This window comes from Simochromis diagramma, unplaced genomic scaffold (genome assembly GCF_900408965.1).
Source record: "Simochromis diagramma unplaced genomic scaffold, fSimDia1.1 OVJJ01000561.1, whole genome shotgun sequence".
In the NCBI taxonomy this organism is placed as follows: Eukaryota; Metazoa; Chordata; class Actinopteri; order Cichliformes; family Cichlidae; genus Simochromis; species Simochromis diagramma.
This window is the reverse complement of record NW_024387384.1, coordinates 55,193-76,638: the sequence shown is the minus strand read 5'-3', so window position 1 is coordinate 76,638 and position 21,446 is coordinate 55,193. Positions and strand designations below refer to the sequence as shown.

At 46.6% G+C, this 21,446-nt stretch overlaps 1 protein-coding gene and 1 long non-coding RNA gene across 2 annotated transcripts; both read left to right on the top strand.

Moving 5' to 3' along the window:
• The first annotated feature begins 3,898 nt into the window (after nucleotides 1-3,898).
• Nucleotides 3,899-19,845, top strand: LOC120720153. Its single transcript, XR_005692818.1, has 3 exons — nucleotides 3,899-4,141; nucleotides 10,736-10,742; nucleotides 19,834-19,845. It is a non-coding gene; the product is annotated as an uncharacterized LOC120720153 (long non-coding RNA).
• Nucleotides 12,871-20,932, top strand: LOC120720152 (Ig-like V-type domain-containing protein FAM187A). The gene is made up of 6 exons (XM_040009772.1): nucleotides 12,871-13,278; nucleotides 13,366-13,556; nucleotides 14,135-14,412; nucleotides 14,515-14,862; nucleotides 16,480-16,703; nucleotides 17,221-20,932. The coding sequence occupies exons 2-6, from the start codon at nucleotides 13,368-13,370 to the stop codon at nucleotides 17,436-17,438; spliced, it is 1,257 nt and encodes a 418-aa protein (XP_039865706.1). The 5' UTR covers nucleotides 12,871-13,278; nucleotides 13,366-13,367; the 3' UTR covers nucleotides 17,439-20,932.
• The last annotated feature ends 514 nt before the right edge of the window (nucleotides 20,933-21,446 follow it).

The following is a 21,446-nucleotide window of genomic DNA, read 5'->3' as shown; positions in this document are numbered from 1 at the left end:
AGTTTGAGAACAGAAAAAACACCTCTGCACATGAAAACACTCTTAATCTCTCAGCATCGGAGGGGAATAAGCGTCGAAGGCGTTTGGAGGGGGGGTGAGTGTACATCTGCATGTGTATACATGTCTGTGCGTGTGTCCAGAGCTCAGAGACAGACTGTCTACATGCAGTCAGAGTCAGTGTGTTTCATAATACAGATGACCCGAAACACACAGCCAGGAGTTTACTCAAGCAAAGGAGTGGGAGATTCTTCAAGGGCCAAGTCAGTCAGCTGATCTTAGCCCAACTGAGCGTTTCACTGCTTGGAGTCAGACAGAAAGGCCCACAAACAAACAGGTTTGCTTAGGTTTACTTTTTAAAGACCTCTGCAACCTGCTGGACTCGATGCGTAGCATGGACCGTACCGCAGTGCTGATCCAGGTGTTCCTGGTCCATGTCTGTTAGTTATCTAACTGATATGTGATAAATGAGAAACATCAGAGCAGCTCCCAATACTAAACATGAAGTATTGAACAGATAAAGCAACACAACCAAAAACAGCGCTACACAATACAAGAAAACTCTGTGTAAAGAAAACAGCAGCAGCTTGATAATCTTTAAGCCAACAGAGGGAAAAATAGCTCTCACACACAAATATGGATCTGCACTGAAGAAACTTAGAGCTCAGAGTCGCAAACAGCAGGAGGAGCAGCTGGGAGGCCCGTGCATACTGCGAGGATAAACAGCATGACTGCACTCAGAGCAGAGAAGAGGTGTAATGTGCCGGCCTGCACTCACACTGCAAAGTCCTCAGATCTTCCTTATGTGCAACAGAAACAGTGGATGACAGGCAGAACGACGCTGCACACATGAAGAGTTTGTAAAGCTCCTGACAGCCAATCAGATTTAACCCAGAGAAAGCTCCGAGCCTGCTCTGTGGCTGCGCTGAGAATGAGATTCAACTTTATGACGAGCTGTGCTCGCAGACCACACTGACCACACTGACCAAAGCAGCAGGACACAGGCATTTGTAGGGATAAGGATAAGTGGTTAGGACTATATATAGTCCGCTTACTTGCACACATCATGTATGAGGGATATTTAAATCCAGGCGTCCGCAGTGCTCTGGAGCACCTACAGGAGGGCAGGAGTTGCGTCCAGGCTGCAGCGGTGCTGGCTGCACCAGACCTCACCGTGCGCTGCAGTCTGTTCTTGTCCTGTTTGGTGCCGATCCAAGGGATGAAGAAGAGCCCAGAGTACTGCAGAGCATAAATGGACCAACAGCTGCTGAGGCAGGCTGAACTCTCTCTCAGTAGGGCGTTTAATGTTTGCCGTGGTGCACCAAGGCTGAGCTTTATTACAAAGAATGAAAAATGTGCAGCTTTTCTGCAGGACAGGGTGAGGTGTTCTTTAAGGCGGACGAAGAGTTGCAGGTCGAACACAGACAGAAACGCTGCTGGCCGACAAAGAGCTCACACGTTTCTCTCTGTGACAAACACGCTGAGAGAAGCTGCAACGTGTTTTCTTCAGCTCCCTTTCAGCACATTTCAGCTCTGTGCGAGCACATTTGCTCGATGACCTTTGCGGCAGTCTTCTTTGGAGTGCAGCGTGTTTTTGTTTGAGCAGCATCTCCTTGGACAAACTCACCAGAATCCACCTCAAGCTAAATGTGACTGAACCTGAAATGAAATGAAAAAAATGAAATGGCTCTAATGCTCCTTTTTGTCTCGCTGCTTTACCGCTTCAGAATTTCATTTTCTCCTGTTAGAACCTGAAATCTCTGCTGCGGTCACAGAGCCTCTCGAGCATCAGTCGCTCAGACTGGCTGCTCTTTTCAGAGAAATACGGCCGTAAACACAGCAGCTGCGTTCAGGCTGCAGGGTGAGCTGACCACAAGACAGATGGAGTCAAATGTGACAGGCGGCTCTGGTTTAAGAAGCATTAGTCTGCTAGCTTCATGTTTGTGGAGAAAATCTTTTAGTAAAATGGGTCAATCTGTCATAAATGTCTGGACCCCAGCGCAGACTCACGGGGGCCTAACACAGCCTTACTGCTGGACCACAGGAAATACAAACTAAACTGGGAAATTACTAAACACACAGCCATGAGGGAGATGCTGACTCACAGGCACAGAAGCACAACACGGGAAGCAAAACCACTGACACAAATGACCATGACGCCACAGGGAAGCAAAACTAGACACACTGAACATGGAAACACAAGACTTTCACAATAAAACAGGAAACAGTTGAACATGACAAGAGTGGAGGAAAGGCAGACGAGAGGGAGAGAAAGAGGAAACGTGACAGACTGGAAACAGGACACAAGAAGTCACAATACATAAACACAGAGACACACAGAGAGACACAGAGAGACACATAGAGACACATAGAGACACACACAGAGACACACAGAGACACAGAGAGACATAGAGACACACACAGACACACACAGAGACACACACAGAGACACAGAGAGAGAATCTAACCATCAAGAAGCTAAACAGAGGAACCTCTTCACTATCGAATAAACTCAAGACTAACAAAGTGGACTTTAACACACATCCTAACACAAAACGATATCAAAATACAAGATGACTCCAAGCACAGGGTGACTGTGACTCAAACAGATGTTCAGTTCACAGTGTTTTCACTTGAGGACTCCTTTGTTTATGACCCGTACATCCATGTTCCTATAAGTTGGAATCTAGGCCTGAGATGGTTCCAACACACAGACACACACAGACACACACACAGACACAGTGACACACAGAGACACACACAGACACACCGCCTCTGAGGTTTTCAGAGTCTGATAACCTCTGGGTAGAGTCTAAGAGTTACGAGTTGCTCGACCTCTCAGCTTAAGACTGAAACAGAAAACCTAACACTATAATGTCATATCTGTTTTCACCAAAGAGAGCGCTCACAGGATTGGTTCAGTTTGCCTGTTAGTGTGAATTCACAAAAAGTTTGCTGTTTGCAGATTTGCATGAAAAAGTTCCCTGCGGTGAGGCTTGTTGGAGTTTAATGGAGATAGAGAGTCGTAGAGAGGACAGACCTGAACGCTCGGAGAGTCACACATGCAGGCTGATCTGAAACCTTGGAGACACACCTGGAGTTCTGAAAAAAGATGACAGCTGATCGGGGTCCAGGTTTGTCTTGATGGGGTCTCTGCTCGTACATTGCTATGGCTTTTTGATTGTTACGTTTTGATTCCTGTTTTGTGCTCATTATCACCACAGGTGTGCACTGGCCAGAGGTGGGCCTCCTGTTTAGCTGACTTTAGTTTGGAAGGTCAGGGTTGGGTTTGTTGTGTATTTTGTTCCATCCTGTGGTTGTTCTAGTGCTTCGTCTCTGGTTTTCTTTAGTAGAATTCCTCCTGTTAACATTTATACTCGTCATAATAATCTTGAACACTTTGTGGCTGTTCCTGGTCGTTTCTTTCTGTGTGTTGTCATAACTCAGGTTCATGATCAGACCGGTGTCAGCGTGCTGCTGCTCAGGGAGGAGAAAACTCGAGTCTTTGAGGAGCAGCTGAGAAAATGAATGAGCAACTCTCCTCCTCCTCCTCCTCCCGCAGCTCCTCTTCAGCTCCTTTGATCAGACGCTCCACTGCCAGCAACTCAAGTGGATCTGCTCCGAGGGCCAAGTGTGTGTCTGTGTGTGTGTGTGTGTGTGTGTGCGTGTGTGCGTGTGTGTGTGTGTGCGCGTGTGTGCGTGTCTGTGTGTGTCTGTGTGTGTGTGTGTGTGTGTGTCTGTGCGTGTGTGCGTGTCTGTGTGTGTGTGTGTGTGTGTGCGTGTGTGCGTGTGTGTCTGTCTGTCTGTGTGTGTGTGTCTGTGTGCGTGTGTGTGTGTCTGTGTGTGTGTGAGTGTGTGTGAGTGTGTGTGTGTGCGTGTGTGTGTGTCTGTGTGTGTGTGTGTGTGTGTGAGTGTGTGAGTGTGAGTGTGTGTCTGTGTGTGTGTGTGTGTGTGTGAGTGTGTGAGTGTGAGTGTGTGTCTTTGTGTGTGTGTGTGTGAGTGTGGACTTGTATTAACATCTTCATGGGGACCAGAAATTGGTAATTTACTACACTTGTGGGGACAAACAGCCCTCGTGGGTCCCCACGAGTTTGAAGGCGTTTTTGAGACTCAAAATGTGGTTTTCGTGTCAGGGTTACAGGTAGTTTACTGTTATGTGTAGACACAACACTGGTTCATCCCCGAGCTCGGTGCTTCATAGGTCAGAGTTCAGGGGTTAAAAACACTCCTGTGAAAATGCTCAGGTACAGGGACTGAACATGAGTGAAAAGCAGCCGATATCCAAAGAAGAACTTTAAAAACTGTTGCTCAAGAGCACAGACGAAGTTTGGCTCCTTGGAAGCAAAATGTAAAGAAGTGAAAAGCCTTTTGCACAGTGCTGTATAAACATTATCGACCTTTGTGAATGTGGCACTATGTTAAAAACAGAGATGAAAATAGTAGCCCCCCATTTTATTTGATGCTCAGAGACATTTTCTTTTAGTAAGGTCACCGTAATGTCAGTTTTACTGTTGTATAAGTTCCACCAGCAGAGGGCGCTCAGTCCTGTACGCATCGGTAGCTGACGCTACACTAGAAGAAGCAGTGTCAGCGGTGAAGAGGCAGAACTGACACACTCACTTAATCAGACATTTTTCTGTCTTTACAGGTAAGCTGGGTGGTTGGTAATATAAAACAGAGGTTCTAAAAGTGACAGACAGCAGTGGCGATTAATGATAAATGTTTTGTTTGTGGCGAATGTTAAGCTAAAGATCTAATTTCCAAGTTGGTCCAGTTGTTAACCTGTGCCGATCCAAGTGTTAGACTGTACCTAAAGCTTGTGAGTTCATTGCAGGTGTATTTTTGGGTTAAAGCCACACTTAATATGTGTTGCACAATACAAGAAATGTAAGTTGCTTTATGTTTAGTTCATGAAGAGTGAATGCTATAGAAATATGTTAAGAAAAATGTTTATTTGAAAGGGATAGAGTTGAATAAATAGTGTTAATAAGACAGGTTCCTAAATAGATTACAACAGTTGTAAAAACAAGATAAAACTGTAATCAGAGTTCACTATGTTATTCATGCGTATAGTAAAATGTATTTTTGTGATTTAAGCAGTTTATAAGAGTGGTGCATGTGAATATGAAGCTGTATAAGTTACTTGTATAAAGTGATGTCAGCTACACTAGAAGAAGTAGTGTCAGTGGTGAAGAGGCAGCGTACGGCCCGCGCGCCGAAAGAACTGATTAATCACACTTCTCTTTACAGGTTTCTGTAAAAATAAATATGTTGCACGGGAGATGAGTTGGCCCATCATTTCAGCGGTGTAACATGAACATTCTCACGCCAACAATCAGGAAAGACGACCACAGTCAGTAAACTATTTGACTGGATTTCCTTTGCATTTCACAATAAATGATAAAAACATGGCTTGAGTCAAGTACGTACAATAAAGTACCCATCCATCTGTCCATCCATCCATCAGGCTGTCCGTCTGCCTGTCCTTCCATCCGTCTGAAGCTGTGTGAGCTCCTGTGAATAAAATATGGGGACAAAGTCACATGATGGTTCTTAAAGGTTAAAGTTCATTGAGAGTTGTCAGATTCATCTTTGAGTGTTCAGGTATAAAACATAACCCTCATGGATGGCTCTAAAATTATTCCCAGAAACAAAGTCTGGAGTCTCCGGTAGGTCATTAGGGCACTGGGGAAAACGAGCTGGTTTATGGATATCGATACTATCATCCAATCAAAAACCCTTCAGTTTCCAGACAAGTCTGTGCGCAGCTGTCATGGGACCGTTAGTCTGACAAAAATAACAGAAGCTCTTATTAATCAAATCTATTCAGTCCAGCTCTGATGGTGCATTTAAAGACTGCAGGGAATCTGAGCGGTGCAGCTGTTTAAGATGTTGGATTGTTCAAGTGATCAGAAATCAGCTAAAGGGCTGAAATGCAGGAACTGCAGAGGGTAATGCAATAATATGAATAAAATGAGGACCTTCAGTTTGGGCTGACCTGACATTTAACTTAATTGGGAAATCCAACAGGAAGGAGGAGGAGAGGAAATAAGGAGGTGAAAAAGGTGAAGGCTGCATATGAGTTTAATTAGATTAAACTTTAACAGCAGAGTAAATGTCAGCGATATCAGCGCGTCAGTCTGAGGGTTTGGAGGACAGAGTCTGAAGACTGCAGAGGGTGAGGAGGAGGATATTCAGAGCAGGACAGATATAAGGAGAGGAACGTGAGGAGGTGAAAGAGTTAAATGTATTTGAGGCTTCAGGGATGCTGTGATTTCACGGATGGGTGAAGGGTGGAGAAAAATGAAGAGGATGAGAGGGGAGCTGCTGGAGAAGCCAAAATGTTCCAGGGGCTGATTTATGAAGGCTTTCGCTTGAGACTTAACAAAGCCAGAATCTGGAATTTTAAATGTGTGAGTGCTCTGATAAAATCCTTCTGAGCAGTGTGATTGGACGGTGTGAGGTTAAAACAAGGATTTGTAACCTTATATCTTTATTACCTTGGAGAACACTGTCAGTCTGGTGGGACCAGCGGTCCTTTAACTCACCCTGATCCCATGGGTCTTACCCAGCAGGCTGTGCAGAGCCGATGGGTGAGGAATAAGCCCAGTTCTAACTGCCTCGACCTCCCAGTGTCTACCCTGCTTAATCTGAGAAGAAACCAGAAGGCCTGAGATACCGCTAACAGGCCCGGTCCCCATCAGCCACACCCGTTAACGGGACGTGAATGGATGCCATTAAGATCGATGCAGAAGGAATATGAATGAGTTTAATATAGTGGCACTGAACACTAAACCGCAGAGGTCTGTTAGTTGGAGGCTGGTGTAAGCTGTAGAAGCTAGTCATACTAATGTAAGAAATAACAAATAAACAACAAAAAGATGAGAGAAATCATTAAATACACCGTACATCTGGGGGTTCGCTAGGGGTGGGTTTCTTGGGGGGCTTCAGTGTGGGGGGTGTAGACCTGGATGGGGCTTTGGTGGCTCTTGGGCGGTGTTTTTCTGGTGGTTGCTGCTGGGGGAGTCTGTGCTTGGTAGCCATGCTGCTCCTGGATGGGTCCAGGGCGGGGTTGTGGTTCTGAGGGTGCTTTGTTTCAAATATCTTTTATTAGAAGCAAGTATCACAGTCGTTCCAGGTTAATAAGACTTGTGCCCCCATTTTCTCTAAATAAATAAATAAACAGACGAACAAAAAATCCACTAATCGATGATTTAGATGGTATCTAAAGTAGATTTCAAGTCCGTTTAAGTGAAGAAGAAAAAAAAACAACAACAACAAAACCCCAAACCCAACCTGGACCCCAATTCCCTGACTGCCAGAAAGTTGCATTATCCCAAGATATGCAAGTACAGGACGGCAAATTAGTTCAAAATCTTTCACATCGCCATTGATGGTGTATCTTATTTTTTCACGGTGAAGTGTATTTGTAAGCTCTGCGAGCCACATCTTCAACACAGGAACCTCTTTGCCTTTCCAAAGCTACAGGAGCAGTTTCTTTGCGATGATCAGTGCGTATGACACAAGACCTTTTTGAGCATGTTGTAAACTTTGTGTTTCTTTGGAGAGCCCAAAGATAATTACTGTTGGATTTGGATGAATCTTGGTGTTAAGAATATTAGACAGATGGGTGAATATGTCACACCAAAAACCCTGAAGCCTCGGACAAAGTGCAAAACTATGTAACAGATTTCCATAATGTGTCACACGTTTTCCACAGAAGGGAGTCTGGATACATTTTGTGAAGTCTTTCCCTTGAGTAATGTAACCTGTGTACAATTTTATACTGAATTAAACAATGACGGGAATTAATAAAAAGCACATTTATGTTGCGAAAGACCTGCCAAAAACATTCCGATAGGGAGATCCCAAATTCCTTTTCCCACTCCTCTTTAATTGGATGAGTAGAAGGTGTACTCATCTCCTGTAGTGAGTTATAGAATAATGAGACTCTCTGTTCGGACCCCCGGCTATCACTAAGGCATCTATCCAAGGTGTCGGATGGCATGCTTTCAAACTGCGACAGATGTGTACGGATATAAAAAAAAATGGCTGCACGGTAGTCCAAATCTATCTTTGAATTGTTGAAATGACATGAAGGTATCGTTTGAATACAAGTCTTTTAATTTACAAATTCCCAGTTCATGCCACACGTTCAAAGCTCCGTCTGCACATGATGGAAGGAAAGGAGGGTTATAGATGTAACAGGGATACACACTGATAGTGGTTTCAGATTAAAGCGCTTAATTATTTGTTTCCAAATTCGCAAAGTGGCATGGATCACTGGGTTATAGTTGTAGTGTGCACTTGTCAAGGGAGTAGGAGAAAGTAATATTCCACCAACACAGTAAGGAAGGCAATCCTCCCGTTCTGAGGGTGCTTTGGTTCCGGGCTGGGGTTCTGGCTGGGCATGGGGGGCTTGGGTCACGGGTGGTGTGTCGCCAGGGTTGTGTTTTGGTGGATGTGCCAGAGGACGGTCTGTTGATTCAGCCTCACCTCTGGGCCCAGGTCCCCCCTGGACCTGGGCCTGGGGCCGATTGCCTCTCTGAGGTTGCAAACAGCTCTGGGCACTCTGAGGAGTGCTTTGTATTTGTATATGTATGCATGAGGGCAGGACTGTACGTGTGTGTCTTTGTCTACACTACTGGTCACCCCCAGTTTTTCCAGTTATTCATTGCAGTTCACGTCGCTCAAGTCCAGTGAACAGCTGAAATAGTACAAAGGTAAGTGGTGAACGGCCAGACGTTAAAAAAAGGTTTCCCAAAACTGAAAATGATGTGCATTTCAGATTATTCAAAGAGGCTTTTTCAGGGAACACAACATGGGTTAACAAACCGCTGTTCTGCAGCAGTGAATGATGAAGCCTTGACACAGTGAGAAAAAGGCATTAAACAATGGAAGAGAGACAGACCATCGTAACATTTAAAACTGCCTCAGTTTTCACGGTCCACACGCCAAAACGGCGTTTTCAAATGTATCTGCTTTGGAGAGCCTTTTCAAAAGCTCTGTGTTCCAAAAACGCCGTCTCAGTGTGGACGGAAGTTTGCAAATGAAAACATGTTAGTGTGGACATGGACTCAGATCCAGTCAGGGAGGAGTGACGTCTCTGTGGGTTCAGTAAAAGTTGCAGGAGGATCAGGTTTTCTCAGTGAGATGAATGAATCGTCAGCTGCTGCTACAGGATTCGCTGCAGGTGAAGGTGAGGCTGCTGATTTCATCACAATAAAGAAATCACATGCATGAAGTGATGAAGGGAGACTTTGCTGCAGAGCGCTGTTTACTGAAACGAGCCGGCACAGTTTGTTCCCCGAGGCTGTCGCTCTGATGAACCCCTGCTGTTATATCATGTGTAACATGTGCACGTGGCATCACTTTTGGTTTATTTTTCTTTGTATGTACTGCCTATTTATAAAATAAAAGGTTTATTTTTTAAAGTGGAGTCAGAGTGGCTGACTCTGATTCTAAAAGGCCGCCGGGGCTCGTCGTAGAGAAAACAGCAGCTGAAACCGTTGAGGGGAGCAGCTGAGCTCAGTGCGATGTGTGGGTGCCGTCCTGTGGGTTTCAGATATTAAAGCATGTCTGCTTTTATGAAACGCTCTGGTCATCTTTGAGCCGCTCTGCAGGACTGCAGTTGGTCCACTTTCTATTTGGAGGCTCAGGTGGTGCGGCGAGAGAGCCTCCACACTGCCGAGGTTAGCTGCAGGCGCCAGCACGCTTCAGGTTTTACCATGTGATCATGGGGAGGGCAGTGATGTTTCTACGCCCTTCATCAGTCAAAGAAAGTTTATTGTGTAATATTGTTACTCCCATCACTCTTCATCTCATTGCATTCCTCTTCATCAGAGCAGTGACACTGTGATTACATCCTATGCATCTTTAATGTGACAAACTAAAGACAAACAGCACATCGGTGCAGCTTCAGGTATCGGACCCCGCTCCCCGGTTATTGACTAACTAATAGCATTGATTCTGCAGCTCAGGTCCGTCAGTGTTTGTCTCTCAACCATTACAGGCCCTGGCTCGCTCTGAAGGTCCATTAAACGTCTGCTTCAGCCCACTCGTCCTCGTCTTTCTCTGAACACGAGGAATTATTTTCAGCACAAAGCAGAAATGACATTTGGAGTTCTTATAACAGAGACCGGCGAGACCTGCTGCATAGCATTAAATGCATCTTTGTAGTCCTCGTTAGTGTGTGTGCACGTTTCTGCAGCTGTAACGAGGACAGATAAGCAGGTGACTGTGCAGGTGAGCGTTTACAGCCCTGCTAAAGAGGAAACAGGAAGTAGTTTGAACCAGAACGTTGAAGGGCCAGTCCTGGTTCACTCAGTGATCTCCACAGATGAGAGCTCAGGACGTTGCTGTGCTGATGTGGACGCTGTATTAACGAGCAACACTGGCACCACTCTGCAGTTTATTTCATGCACTACATAGCACTACTTCTTCATGCGTCTGTGTTTGTGGGTGCATGAGCCACAAACACAGACGCACATGTTTGTGAAGGTGTAGACTCAGACTTGTGGCTGTCCTCCCTCCATGTTCTCAGTGAAAGTCATCGTTGGTCATGTGATTGATTGAAGTGCCTTGAAGTGACTGCTGTTGCCATTTGGTACCTATAAATAAAACTAAAGCTCAGATGAGAGACGTAGTGGTATCGCCATAAGCAGGTGGCAGCAGGTGGCAGCAGGTGATGTAGTGGTTGGGGCTGTCACAAGAAGGTCCAGGGTTCAACTGAGCAGAGTTGGCATGTTCTCCCTGGGGCTCTCTCCAGTATCTCTGACTTCCTCCCACAGTCCAAACACGCAGTTAGTGGGGTTAGGTCATCTGGTGATTCCAAATGTGAACGTGGATGGTCATCTGTCTCTCTGTGTTAACCATGTGTCGGGTTGGCCACCTGTCCAGGTGTAGCAGGGCTATGTTCCAGTTCCTCCATGACCCTGACACAGGATGGATGAACTGGTCAGAGGATAAGAGCTGGTTTGAATGGGAGACCTTCCTGGAGTAAAACGTCCTGTTTCCCGCTGACAGCATTAAGTGAGGGAAATGTTTTTTTTAACACGTTTGTCTTTTCAGGGAACAGAATGAAGCAGCAAATAAAATAAATGTCAAACGCTAATGGAAGCAGAGTGGCAGAGTGACACGTTTTAACATCAGCAAACACTCGAGCAGCCGCTGAATAAATGAAACGCGTTCATAGATAGGGATGGGTATTGATAAGATTTTCACGATTCCGATTCCATTTTTGATTCTGTTTAACGATTCAATTCTTTACCGATTCTCTTATCGATTCTTTTTAAAAACGGAGAACACTAAGGTCGACTAGCTTAGAACTCTGTTTTATATCTGCTCTTTGAACAAGATAGAAATTTAGGAGTAACATGGCCTTACAAACCCAACAGTGAGATCTTAAGAGATCCAGCCTACGGCTCTTCAATGGGGTGTTACAGGGTCCCCAGGAAAAAACATTGTAAATGTAAAATAATAAAATGAATATTCTTCTGTAGCAATAACAAAGTATAACATAAATGATTCTGTAGCAATTACACAAGAATATCCAGTAATGTCCCTGCCTACAATTAAACACATTCACTTACTGAAAATCACCTGCTGTGGCAAATGGGTGCAAGCCTTTGACCACAAACTGAGTCACTGCTCGGTGACATTCGTCTATCCTGGCCTGAAAGGAGACGCTACCGGCAGACTGCAGCGAGAACTTTTGAGCGTTTGTGGTGCGTAGGCGCCGTGTTTCCTGCTGGGTAAATGACGCTCCGCAACGTGGTGACGTCATTCAGGGCGACTGGAATCGATAAGGGAATCGTTTGCAAAAATGGCAAACAATTCCAAGGAATTGAAACAGTGGGAACCGGTTCTCAACAAGAACCGGTTTTCGATACCCATCCCTATTCATAGAGCTGCTCAGCGCTTTCAGCCGCCACGCATGCAGGCGCACTCATTCTCACCTTCCTCAGAAACACGTTTGCTGAGCCTCATCACTGCTGCATTACTCTCACCTGTTCACACCTGGGGCCACACGCTGAGGTTCAGTCGTGCTCGCTGCTCGAGAATCTCCCACCTTATGAAAATATGTGAGTTTGTTTCATTATGAGCGAGTAAATGTGCATTACTGTTGACTCCAGGTTTGTCTTTCCTGTACTCGTTGAAGCCTCCCCCTCTGCAGTCTTTACACTCTGGACGCATAAAATTTGTGCAAATATTTCATTTGTTAAAATGTTTTTCAGACTCACATGTTCTCATAATTTTATAGGACGAAGCTTTTATCAGTCACTGCATTCAGCGACAGGTGTGCTCGTAGCAGCTGCTGCTAGCTCCTCAGATCTTGACTCCAAAAACAGGAGCTCAAACTGTCCCACCGTCATCCTGGAATATGGACCGACTCTGGGATCAGGAGTTCCTCCCTTCTGCTGCCTGCTCCTAAGAATTGGATGATCCAGAATCTCTGTTTCTTCGTGAACTTCAATAGCGGCTCAGCATCGCTTCATGTCCACTGCTGCCGTGTTGCCGCTGTCCGATCGTCCAGCTCCACAAAAGAAAGCCAGCAGCAGCTCTGTGCCATGGGCTCACCGGGCACTGTGCGCCATCTTCTTCTTCTCAGAGAAATCACCTTGACGCTGGGAAACACCCAGCTGTCACAGCTGGGGATAGGTGGAGAGGGAGAACTGGTCCCACAGCAGGATAAAACTGAACTGGTGAAAGTGTGACTGACTCCCTCCCAGCACTGAGCTCAAACTTGCTCCTGAACTTAGCGAGCTGAGCATGAAGGGATGGCTCAGCTTCATTCACAACACTTTTCTCTGAAGTTTGTGTTTCGATTTCTAAATGAGGGGAAATGAACGAACGAGAGAAACCGTCCGAGTTAATGGGAACGATAAATAGACCAGCTTTTGTGTAGTGCTCTTCACTCGTGTGAAGTGTTTCCCCGTCTGAGTGCAGCCCTCACACCTCCAGCACTGCTAAAAGCTCTGCTGTCACAAACCTGCGGCCCAGCAGGGGGCGCCCTCACAGAAACCTCCACATGATTCGTGGCTCTGCAGGCTTTGAATCTGATATCAGACTGACAGGAACCAATCAACAAGGCTGCAGGGTGTTGGTTTGTACTTCTGTGAAGACGCTGCTGATGCGATACTGTGTGTCTGTTTACCGAGCTGAAGTTTGTCTGCTTTGCTGACAGAGAAAAGAAGATGGAGATCTGTCGGGAGGTGCTGGGGAAGGACCCAGTGAAGCAGAGATCCCAAAGATCCCGCAGACATATTTAGACTCCTGCAGGTCATTGGAGTGGACAGTTCAGCTCATCAGTTTGTCTTTGAAAGTAAACATTCTTCAGACTGTTTAAAAAAACTGTTTCCTCCTCAGAGATGCCTTTCCCATCCTTGTCCCCGCTCTTCCTCCTCTTCCTGACTCCAAAGGCGTGGAGCTACGAGGCCCCTGAAGACAAACAGGACGTGTTTGCCAGAACGGCGTGTCCCGCCTTCCTGACCTTCACCAACGCTGCCTACCTGTCAGGAGTCACCGTGGAGCTGCCCTGCCTCTGCAAACCAGAGCAGGTAGAGTACGCGAGTAACTAACCATCTGTTTTCTACTGCACACCTGGGGTGTCAGGTATCTGCGCAGAGAAACTGTACTTTTAATAATATCCAGTTAGTGTTGGTTCATATTTTGTGTTGAATCTGTTTCAGTTTGCAGAGTTTAGTTTTAGTCTGTTGATATGATTGTATGGAGGGCGTATGCTGGAGGTGAGCTTTCGGTTTTACAGTGAAAACACAAGTTTTTGACTCTGAGACGTTCGATGCCTTAAACATCGAAGCCCCGTGAGGCAAACTGCGACAACGAATGTCACCAACCTGAAAAACATTTCCTCTTTATTTTATTCCTGTTGGTTTTCCATCTGCACAAAGTCAAATCAAACGTCTAGATTTCATTTACGACTTCATGGTTTTAACTGTATCAGGACCCCCTCCCCCTCGCCGGTGGCCATCCGAGGATGACCGTGGCGTCCGACACACCTCACCGGGAGGTGCTGCGCTCGCTGTGGAGGAGTAGCGGCTCTAGCCGGAGCCCCTCCGTCTATTTAAGAACCTCTTCCAACTGTGCAGACTGAAAAAGGTTCAAATATCGGTTTCAGGTCCAGTCGGTTGTCTGGTTTTTCCGGAAACATCTGGAACGATCAGAGGACACCAAAGCACTGACTGATCACCATGGCAACCACCTGCTCGATCCCAGCCAGGTCCCTCACAGCGGAGACCTGCGGAGTCGCTTCTCCATCCGACTCTTCAGCCTGCTGATCTTCAGAGCTGGGCCCGATGATGCAGGCATCTACATCTGTGGCTCCGCCCACAAAGACTTCTTCTATGGTTACGACCTGGACATCCAGGAGGCTCCCACGCTCAGCTTCACCAACAGGTGCGCTGAGTACATGCTGAATTCATGACGACCACGAACCTGCTTGTTTAAGCTTAATAATCAATCGATATTTAAGAAATAACGATCAGCTGATGTTTGCAGACTCGCTTCAGAGGCTAGCGACGGGAAACGGGACCAGAGCGCCGACCTCAGCGCTCTGTACCGCCTCTTCACCAGCTTCCAGCCGTGGTCTGTGTGCGACCGCTGTGGCGTGCCGGGCGAGCAGGTCCGAGCCGGGCTCTGCTACATACGCTCCCGCTTCCTGAACATGCGCTACAGGCGGGCCAATCAGACGGTCGTTTCTTGCGGCTCAGGGGCGGTGCCAAGAGCCTTCGGTTTAAAGCAAAGCAGAGTCGCGGCAAAGCTGGAGGTCAGAAGCTGTCATATGACGTGTCCGTCCCAGGCCCCGCCCTCCAAGCTGCTCGGTCTGATGTCTCTTTTTGGGTCCAGGTGAGCGTGTGCGTGACACCCGTCCAGCACCAAGCCTGTCACTGTGCACAATTACAGACTTCCTGTTACTCAGGAAGTCTGAGGTCAGCAGAGGTCAAATCAGAAGCTTGATGTCTCTCGGTTTGGACGTCCCCCGATCTTCAGGGGTCAAAGTGTTTTTCAGTAATGAACTTTTAGTTATTATAATTGTTTTTATTTAGAAAGAGGGGCTCTACATATTAATGAATATTTTAACAAATGTAAATATGCCAGATTACAGCCTTTGCAGACCCTCTGGCAGGCTGGTGTTACACACACACGTTAGCAAAAACATACAGAGACACTATTTACAGGTCATGTGACAAGGACAAAAACAGTGATCACATTATACTAGAACATGACGAGTGGACACAGAGGACAGTATAGAGATCAGTAACAGAAACACATCAGTTATGTTGCACAAACCCCAGTGTTGCACATGCCCTGACTGTCCTGATATTGCACTGACCCATTACACTAATAGTTGCTTCCCTTTTTACACTAACTCTTTCACTCCCTGACACGACAGAGCATCTGTGCAGATTCAGTCCCCTCTCACAGTGGCTCGGGTCAGTCGAGGTGAAGACTTTAATAAAATCACTCACTGGTGCCAGACCATGTAAAACTTTGTATACTCGACAGGCAGACTTAAATAATTTGAAATTAGTAAAATTTAGAAACTTGTATTTATCTAGAATTTGACAATGGTGATGTGAAAAAGGCTTACTAGCATACTTTGATTGGCCCGATAGCAGCAGAGCTCGTATACAGTATTCAGTATGAGCCCGTGTCATAGAGTGCAGGAATCGCTGCTGTGTCTGTTAACCTGTGGATATGTTGTGTTAACATTTACAGTTTACATTTAACACACTGAACACTTCAGCCTGCTGACCTCTGTGTTCACCTCCGGACCTGCAGAGAAATACTGAAGATGATCCACAACCTGTCTCAATCCAGTCTGATTGTCAGCAGTCAGTATAGAAACATTTACATAATCCTCCTCTCTGAAGATCGAATTATTAAGAAGGCCTTTAGATTCCCAGCGGCGTGTGACCATCGCTGTGATGGTGAACCCGTCTGCTGCTGCTGGACCTCACGGGGGCTCCTTTAAAACCAGAGTCATGGTTTTATTTTCTTGTTATTGAAGCTAAAACTCAGAGACGCGTCCGTGTGTGGACGTCTGTCTGACATGTTATTTAGTTATTCATGCTAAACTTGTTCTTCTGGTTTCATGACACAGTCTCTTCACTCTCACCTGTTTCCTGTCGGTCATGCTATTCTTCTGTATGTGTCACTTCCTGTCATGTCCTGGCTTGGAGTCAGCCCCCTGTGTAGATGTAGTCTTTGTTTTTGGTCTTCTCTTTGTTCCCGTGTAGTTTTTTCCTTTTTGTGTTTTGTGCCAGTAAAGTTTTGTTTGTGGTGACCCTCGTGCGCTCTCACCTGTCGTCTCCGACACATGGACGCGTGGTCGCCCTGCTTGGAACCACAGTGTCCGAATGTCTCCGTGAATCATCTCTGAGATTGTGTCCTGAAGATTTCCTGCGGTGCTCTTTGCTGTTGAATTCAGATGTTTCACCTCTGGGTTTTTCTGTGTCACAGTTCTGCCTCATTGCCAACCGGGCTACCTCTGTACTACCTGACCCATCCCGACGGGCAGGTCCTCACCCTGGGCTGTCCCGGGGCGCGCCCTGACATGGCGGTCGCCTGGGACCGAGGGAACGAACCCATCTACAGGTCTGAACACTCTTCAGGCGCAGACCTCAGACTGCTCATAGACACCGGGCACCACCTGCTGTTCCAGCCGGCTCAAACGCAGGACTCAGGTATGAACAGCGCCCCCATCAGGTGGTCTCATCTCATTGTCCGGTCATGAAGCTCACATCAGGTGACCTTTACTCAAGATGTCTCTTTGTGAGTATATTTGGCTGCTGATTCTGAGATAACTCTTTACACTCGGGGTCTTCTCCACCCTTTTCCGAACTTTATGGTGGCAGCAGGTGAAGCTGTGAAGCTAACCCTGGAGAATCCTGGGGATCCCAGACTTGCCACCTAATCTGTGCATGTCTGGGGTCTCCTCCCTGTACAGGAAGTGCCTCAACCAGGAGGGTGCAGGAAGTGTGGGGTCACGCAATCACAGGGTGGTCACTGCCCACAGTAGGGGGTCATGGGTGAGGAAGGGCACGCAGACGCTCTTACCTGATGCTCCATCTGAAGTCGGTGTTTGGCGCGCATCAGATTTGTTATTTAGACGCTCTGAATCATATTTCAGTTCAGCGGTGACAATGATGAGGTCCGACCTCTGTGCTGCTCAGTTTGACTGAGGTGTCTTTACACTTGCAGGTGTGTATTACTGCTGGCTGCACGGTCGCCGGGCGGCAGAGATCCACCTCCTCGTGTACCCCCACTTTGGCAGCCAGTCGCTTCTGTCGCATCCCGACTTTCCGGCCGCCGTGCAGACCGTGCTGGGATCGTATGCTGCCATGACGACTGTGTTTTTCCTGCTGATGCTGGGCCGAGCTGTGCTGAGACACCGCAGGGAGCAAGGCCACGTGGACTAAAGGCAGCGAGGGTCAGACTCTGGTTCTGTGGGGCCGAAGGGCGGCCACATGTCCGATCCTGCTGTGATCACATCCTCATTAAAACTCTGACTTTATTACGCTGACATAAAAAAGTTCTCTGCAGGAATCCCTGTTTAAACCAAACACATGCTTGAAGTGACGGGAATACCTGAGTGAAAATGAGTCTGACGGGGCTTTAAGAATCCAGGGGGCGCCACCGCTGATTTACCCTGACGTGGCTGCTCTGGAGCTCAAGCCAGAGACTGTGTTAACCACTTTACCACAGAGCCACTGAGACCAGCCATGGTCTAAAGGTACTGTTTGCTCTTGCAGACAGTCTGAATGTTTGAATATGTTCAGGTGTTCAAACACATCATTAACAGTCTGAGTCTGACAGTAAACCGTCGGGTCGGTCAGTGTGTAACATCTGCTGGACTCCAGCTGGTTTCTCTGTGAAGCAGAAGTCCATTAAACGATGCCTGAGTGGACGAGGATAAATAAAATCCCTCTTTTCTCCTTCACGGTCCGCTTTCATTGGACTGAATTGGAGGCTGTTGCCATGGTGAATCTCTGATGTCTTTCTGCTTATTAGCTCAGGGTGCACGCGTTCAGAGCTGAAACTGAGTTTTCAGTGTGAGAAAAGCTGATTGGAGTTCAGAGTTAGACTCTAGAGTGGATATTTGGAGATAATTTGTCGTGTTTGAGACCGTTTTCAGCATTGTGCAGTCTGTGGAGTGCAATCAGTGTTGATGAAAGTGAAGATTGAATCACAATATTTATTCATCCCTGAGGAAATTATGGAGCCACAGATGCTGCAAGACTGTAACAACAGCCAGTTACAAAATATAAGAAGATGGCTCTAATTACGAATAACTCAGGATATTACACAAGCTAAAAATGGGCTGTTGGACCCTAAAACTCTGGCTGTTGACCCTTGTTGTTGCTCTTTCTGTCTGATGCATTGTTCTCTGGTCTCGTCTCTGAGTTTAAAAGGATCTCTGGGTCTATTTGAGGTCCTGGGTGTCATGTGACACCTGTGACATCACTGTCATGAAGGTGCCGGACCAAGGTGCAGGTGCAGATACAGCAGGAGGAGGCGGAGACTTCAGGGTGTGGAGCCGAAGATGACCCTGCTCCTGTGTTCCCATCGCCGTGGGCCTAGCTTAGCTGCTGGTGCCAGTAGGATCAGTCAAGCGATGAGGCTAAACAGTCAAGCGCCGCCTGTGTGGGTCAGGGAACATGTGATGAAGCTACAGTCAGGTATTAACAGACTCTTGCGTTGAGACTTTGTGTGTGGTTGAGTTTGGGTGACAGCATTAGTCCCCTTACCTGTGTGGCTGCCCTGTCAGTTCCTCCACAGTGACTGTGACCGGTTCCCTTCTGGCCTACTGGCCGTGGTCGTGCGGGTTCACACTCTAAGCTGGCCGTGATCTTTCCGGGCTTGTTACCCAACGGCACCTCTCTGTGGCTGATGCCCGGCGAGTGAGAGTCTCTCTGCAGAGAGAACCCAGCGTGCTGCTCACGGGGGCGACGTTGCACATTGGATGCCTTGTCCGTTGTAAGCTACGATGCTCACTGCCTTATTGGTCACGGTTTAACTCGTCTCAAAAACCAAAGGTGAGATCAGGTGGGGCAGGTCCTGGAGGCTGGAAGCAGCAGGGGTCAGGGCATGCTGCTTCCTCCTGCCTCTCAGTGCCCTAGCTTCCTGCTGGGTAGTGGAGCAGGATGAGGAGGACTGTGGTTGAATTACCAGTGGACCCTTCATGTCGTGTCTCCCAGGAGCAACTCAGCTGTTGCAGCAGGAAATGCCAAATAGCCTGTGAAGAAGCACTGGGGGCGCACAGAGGGCCAGGGCTTCTGCAGAGGAGTTAGAATCCAGATGTTTAAACTGAGAATGCCACAATTTTAAGAAGAATATGAGCTCAATGTGTAGAAGACGATGCGATGTACCAGTAAAACAAAGAGAACACAACTGATTTTCGGTCTTTATGATTTATGTAACGACAGTCCAGGCAGCGATAGAAGCGCCTGTGTGCTGCCATCTTTGTCACAGGGGACGCCACAGCTTCGTATTTACTGTTCCTGGCTCAGTCTCGAGCCACCAGCGTCTCCTCTGGGATCCAACCAGGATCTTTGGCTATTTAAGTGAATCTGAGGCAACATTAAGATCTTCTGCCCCTGTGATGTAATACACACTGGAGGAAGAAAGGCATTGATTAACCCAGTCAATCATCACAGAACCACTGGTGATATGTGACGGCTCCCTCGTCTTTTTAGGAACGTGTTCAGTCGGACGTGATCCGGTGTTTGGTCGGATGATCAATAAGGACGGTTGGATGGCTGCATTATTAAACACATACTTGGTGTTGCCTGGAAACAGGCTTCTGTGTAAAAGTCAGATTTGATGTGGGTGGATTTTCAGTGAGACTCTCACAGCCACCCTTCGTCTGACCTCTGAGGGTGGTGCTGTGTCTCAGGCCTGAACTCTAACCAGGGTTTCATTGCTGAGATGGAGGTGTGTGAACTTATGGTGGAGAGTACATGACAAATGAACTGTGGCCTTACACTGCCACCTACAGGTGGGTTCCTGCGTGTGCTTTACAGGGTGAGCCTGGACGACCTTTGACCCACTGAAGCAGCTGCTTTAACCAAAACACACAAACACGATGTATTCGACTCATTTCTGTAAGTTACACGACACCCATGAAATATAATTTTATTAAAAACATGCAGAAAATTCACATTTTCACACACACGCAGGGTGATGCTGCCACCTAGTGACAGAAATATTTTATCACATACTGTAATCCTGACCACGCTGGTGCTTTCCTCTCTCTCACACACACACACACACACACACACACACACACACACACACACACACACACACACAGTGTTTAGGGTGGAAACAGCTCTGTTTACCCAACAGAGGCGACGGGCAGAGCCAACAAAGTGCTGAGACTGTACCGTCACTGCATTTCTTTATTCGTTGCACAGACCTGAGTGCAAAGGTCACAGATTCAAGTCTTCATGCAGTACTGAGGTGTGATTTATCCCCTTGTTATATCACAAAGGTGTCATGTAGACGATGCATACAGTCCCCAGTTGTAGTGTAAACTGTTTGGGAAAAGGCTTCGCTCTGAAGTAGCTGGCGGTTAACGCCCACTGGATACTGCGCAAAGCAGTGCTGCCTGCTGATTGGTCAGCTTGGTCTGTCCAACTGAGGAAAACTGAAACACAGCAGGGACAGTGTTGGACTTTGACAGATCGAACATTAACCATGTTGGTCAGCTGACCAATCAGCTGTCTGCGTAATCCAGTTGGGATTAGCTGAAAAGTTAGCGAATGCTATTATACCAACATGAGTAGCCTACATGTGCTAACAGAGCTGATCATGTGACTGACTTATTGCACACAGTAGCTGAATAATACAATTTTCTTCATTTTTGTGACTCAGAATTTCATCTTAAAACATTTGGTGTTGTAAAATTCAACTTTGTCCAACTATAATTATCTTTTGCAATAAAAGTGTTTCATTAAACTGACACTTTTCTCATATTTGCCAGTACTTGTATATTTTTTGATGTATCTGTCCCAAACTACAGATCCTTTTGGATGGTACAAAGACCAGTCAGAATTTAAGGTTTTTATCTTTGATAGTAAAGAGGGCGTCTGCTCTATTTCAGCGATATTCTTGTTCAAACATTCTCTGAGATTCAGTGTGTCAGAAAATGAGCTAAAAGTGATTCGATGAACCATTTTTCAAAGAATACGAATGTTTCTGCTCAGCCTCCCAGTACACACACCTATGGTATCAGTCTGAAACAACGACCTCGCCTCGTTCTCCAGTTATCATATTCACACAACTGAAATAAATCACCAATATGATGAGTACAAATATGTTACTGTATGAAAACGTTCAGATTTAATAAACCAAAGGTTTGCAGAACAGATGAGACATCTTGAAAACAATGATCAGAGTCACATGTATCCATGTCGAAGCTTTCA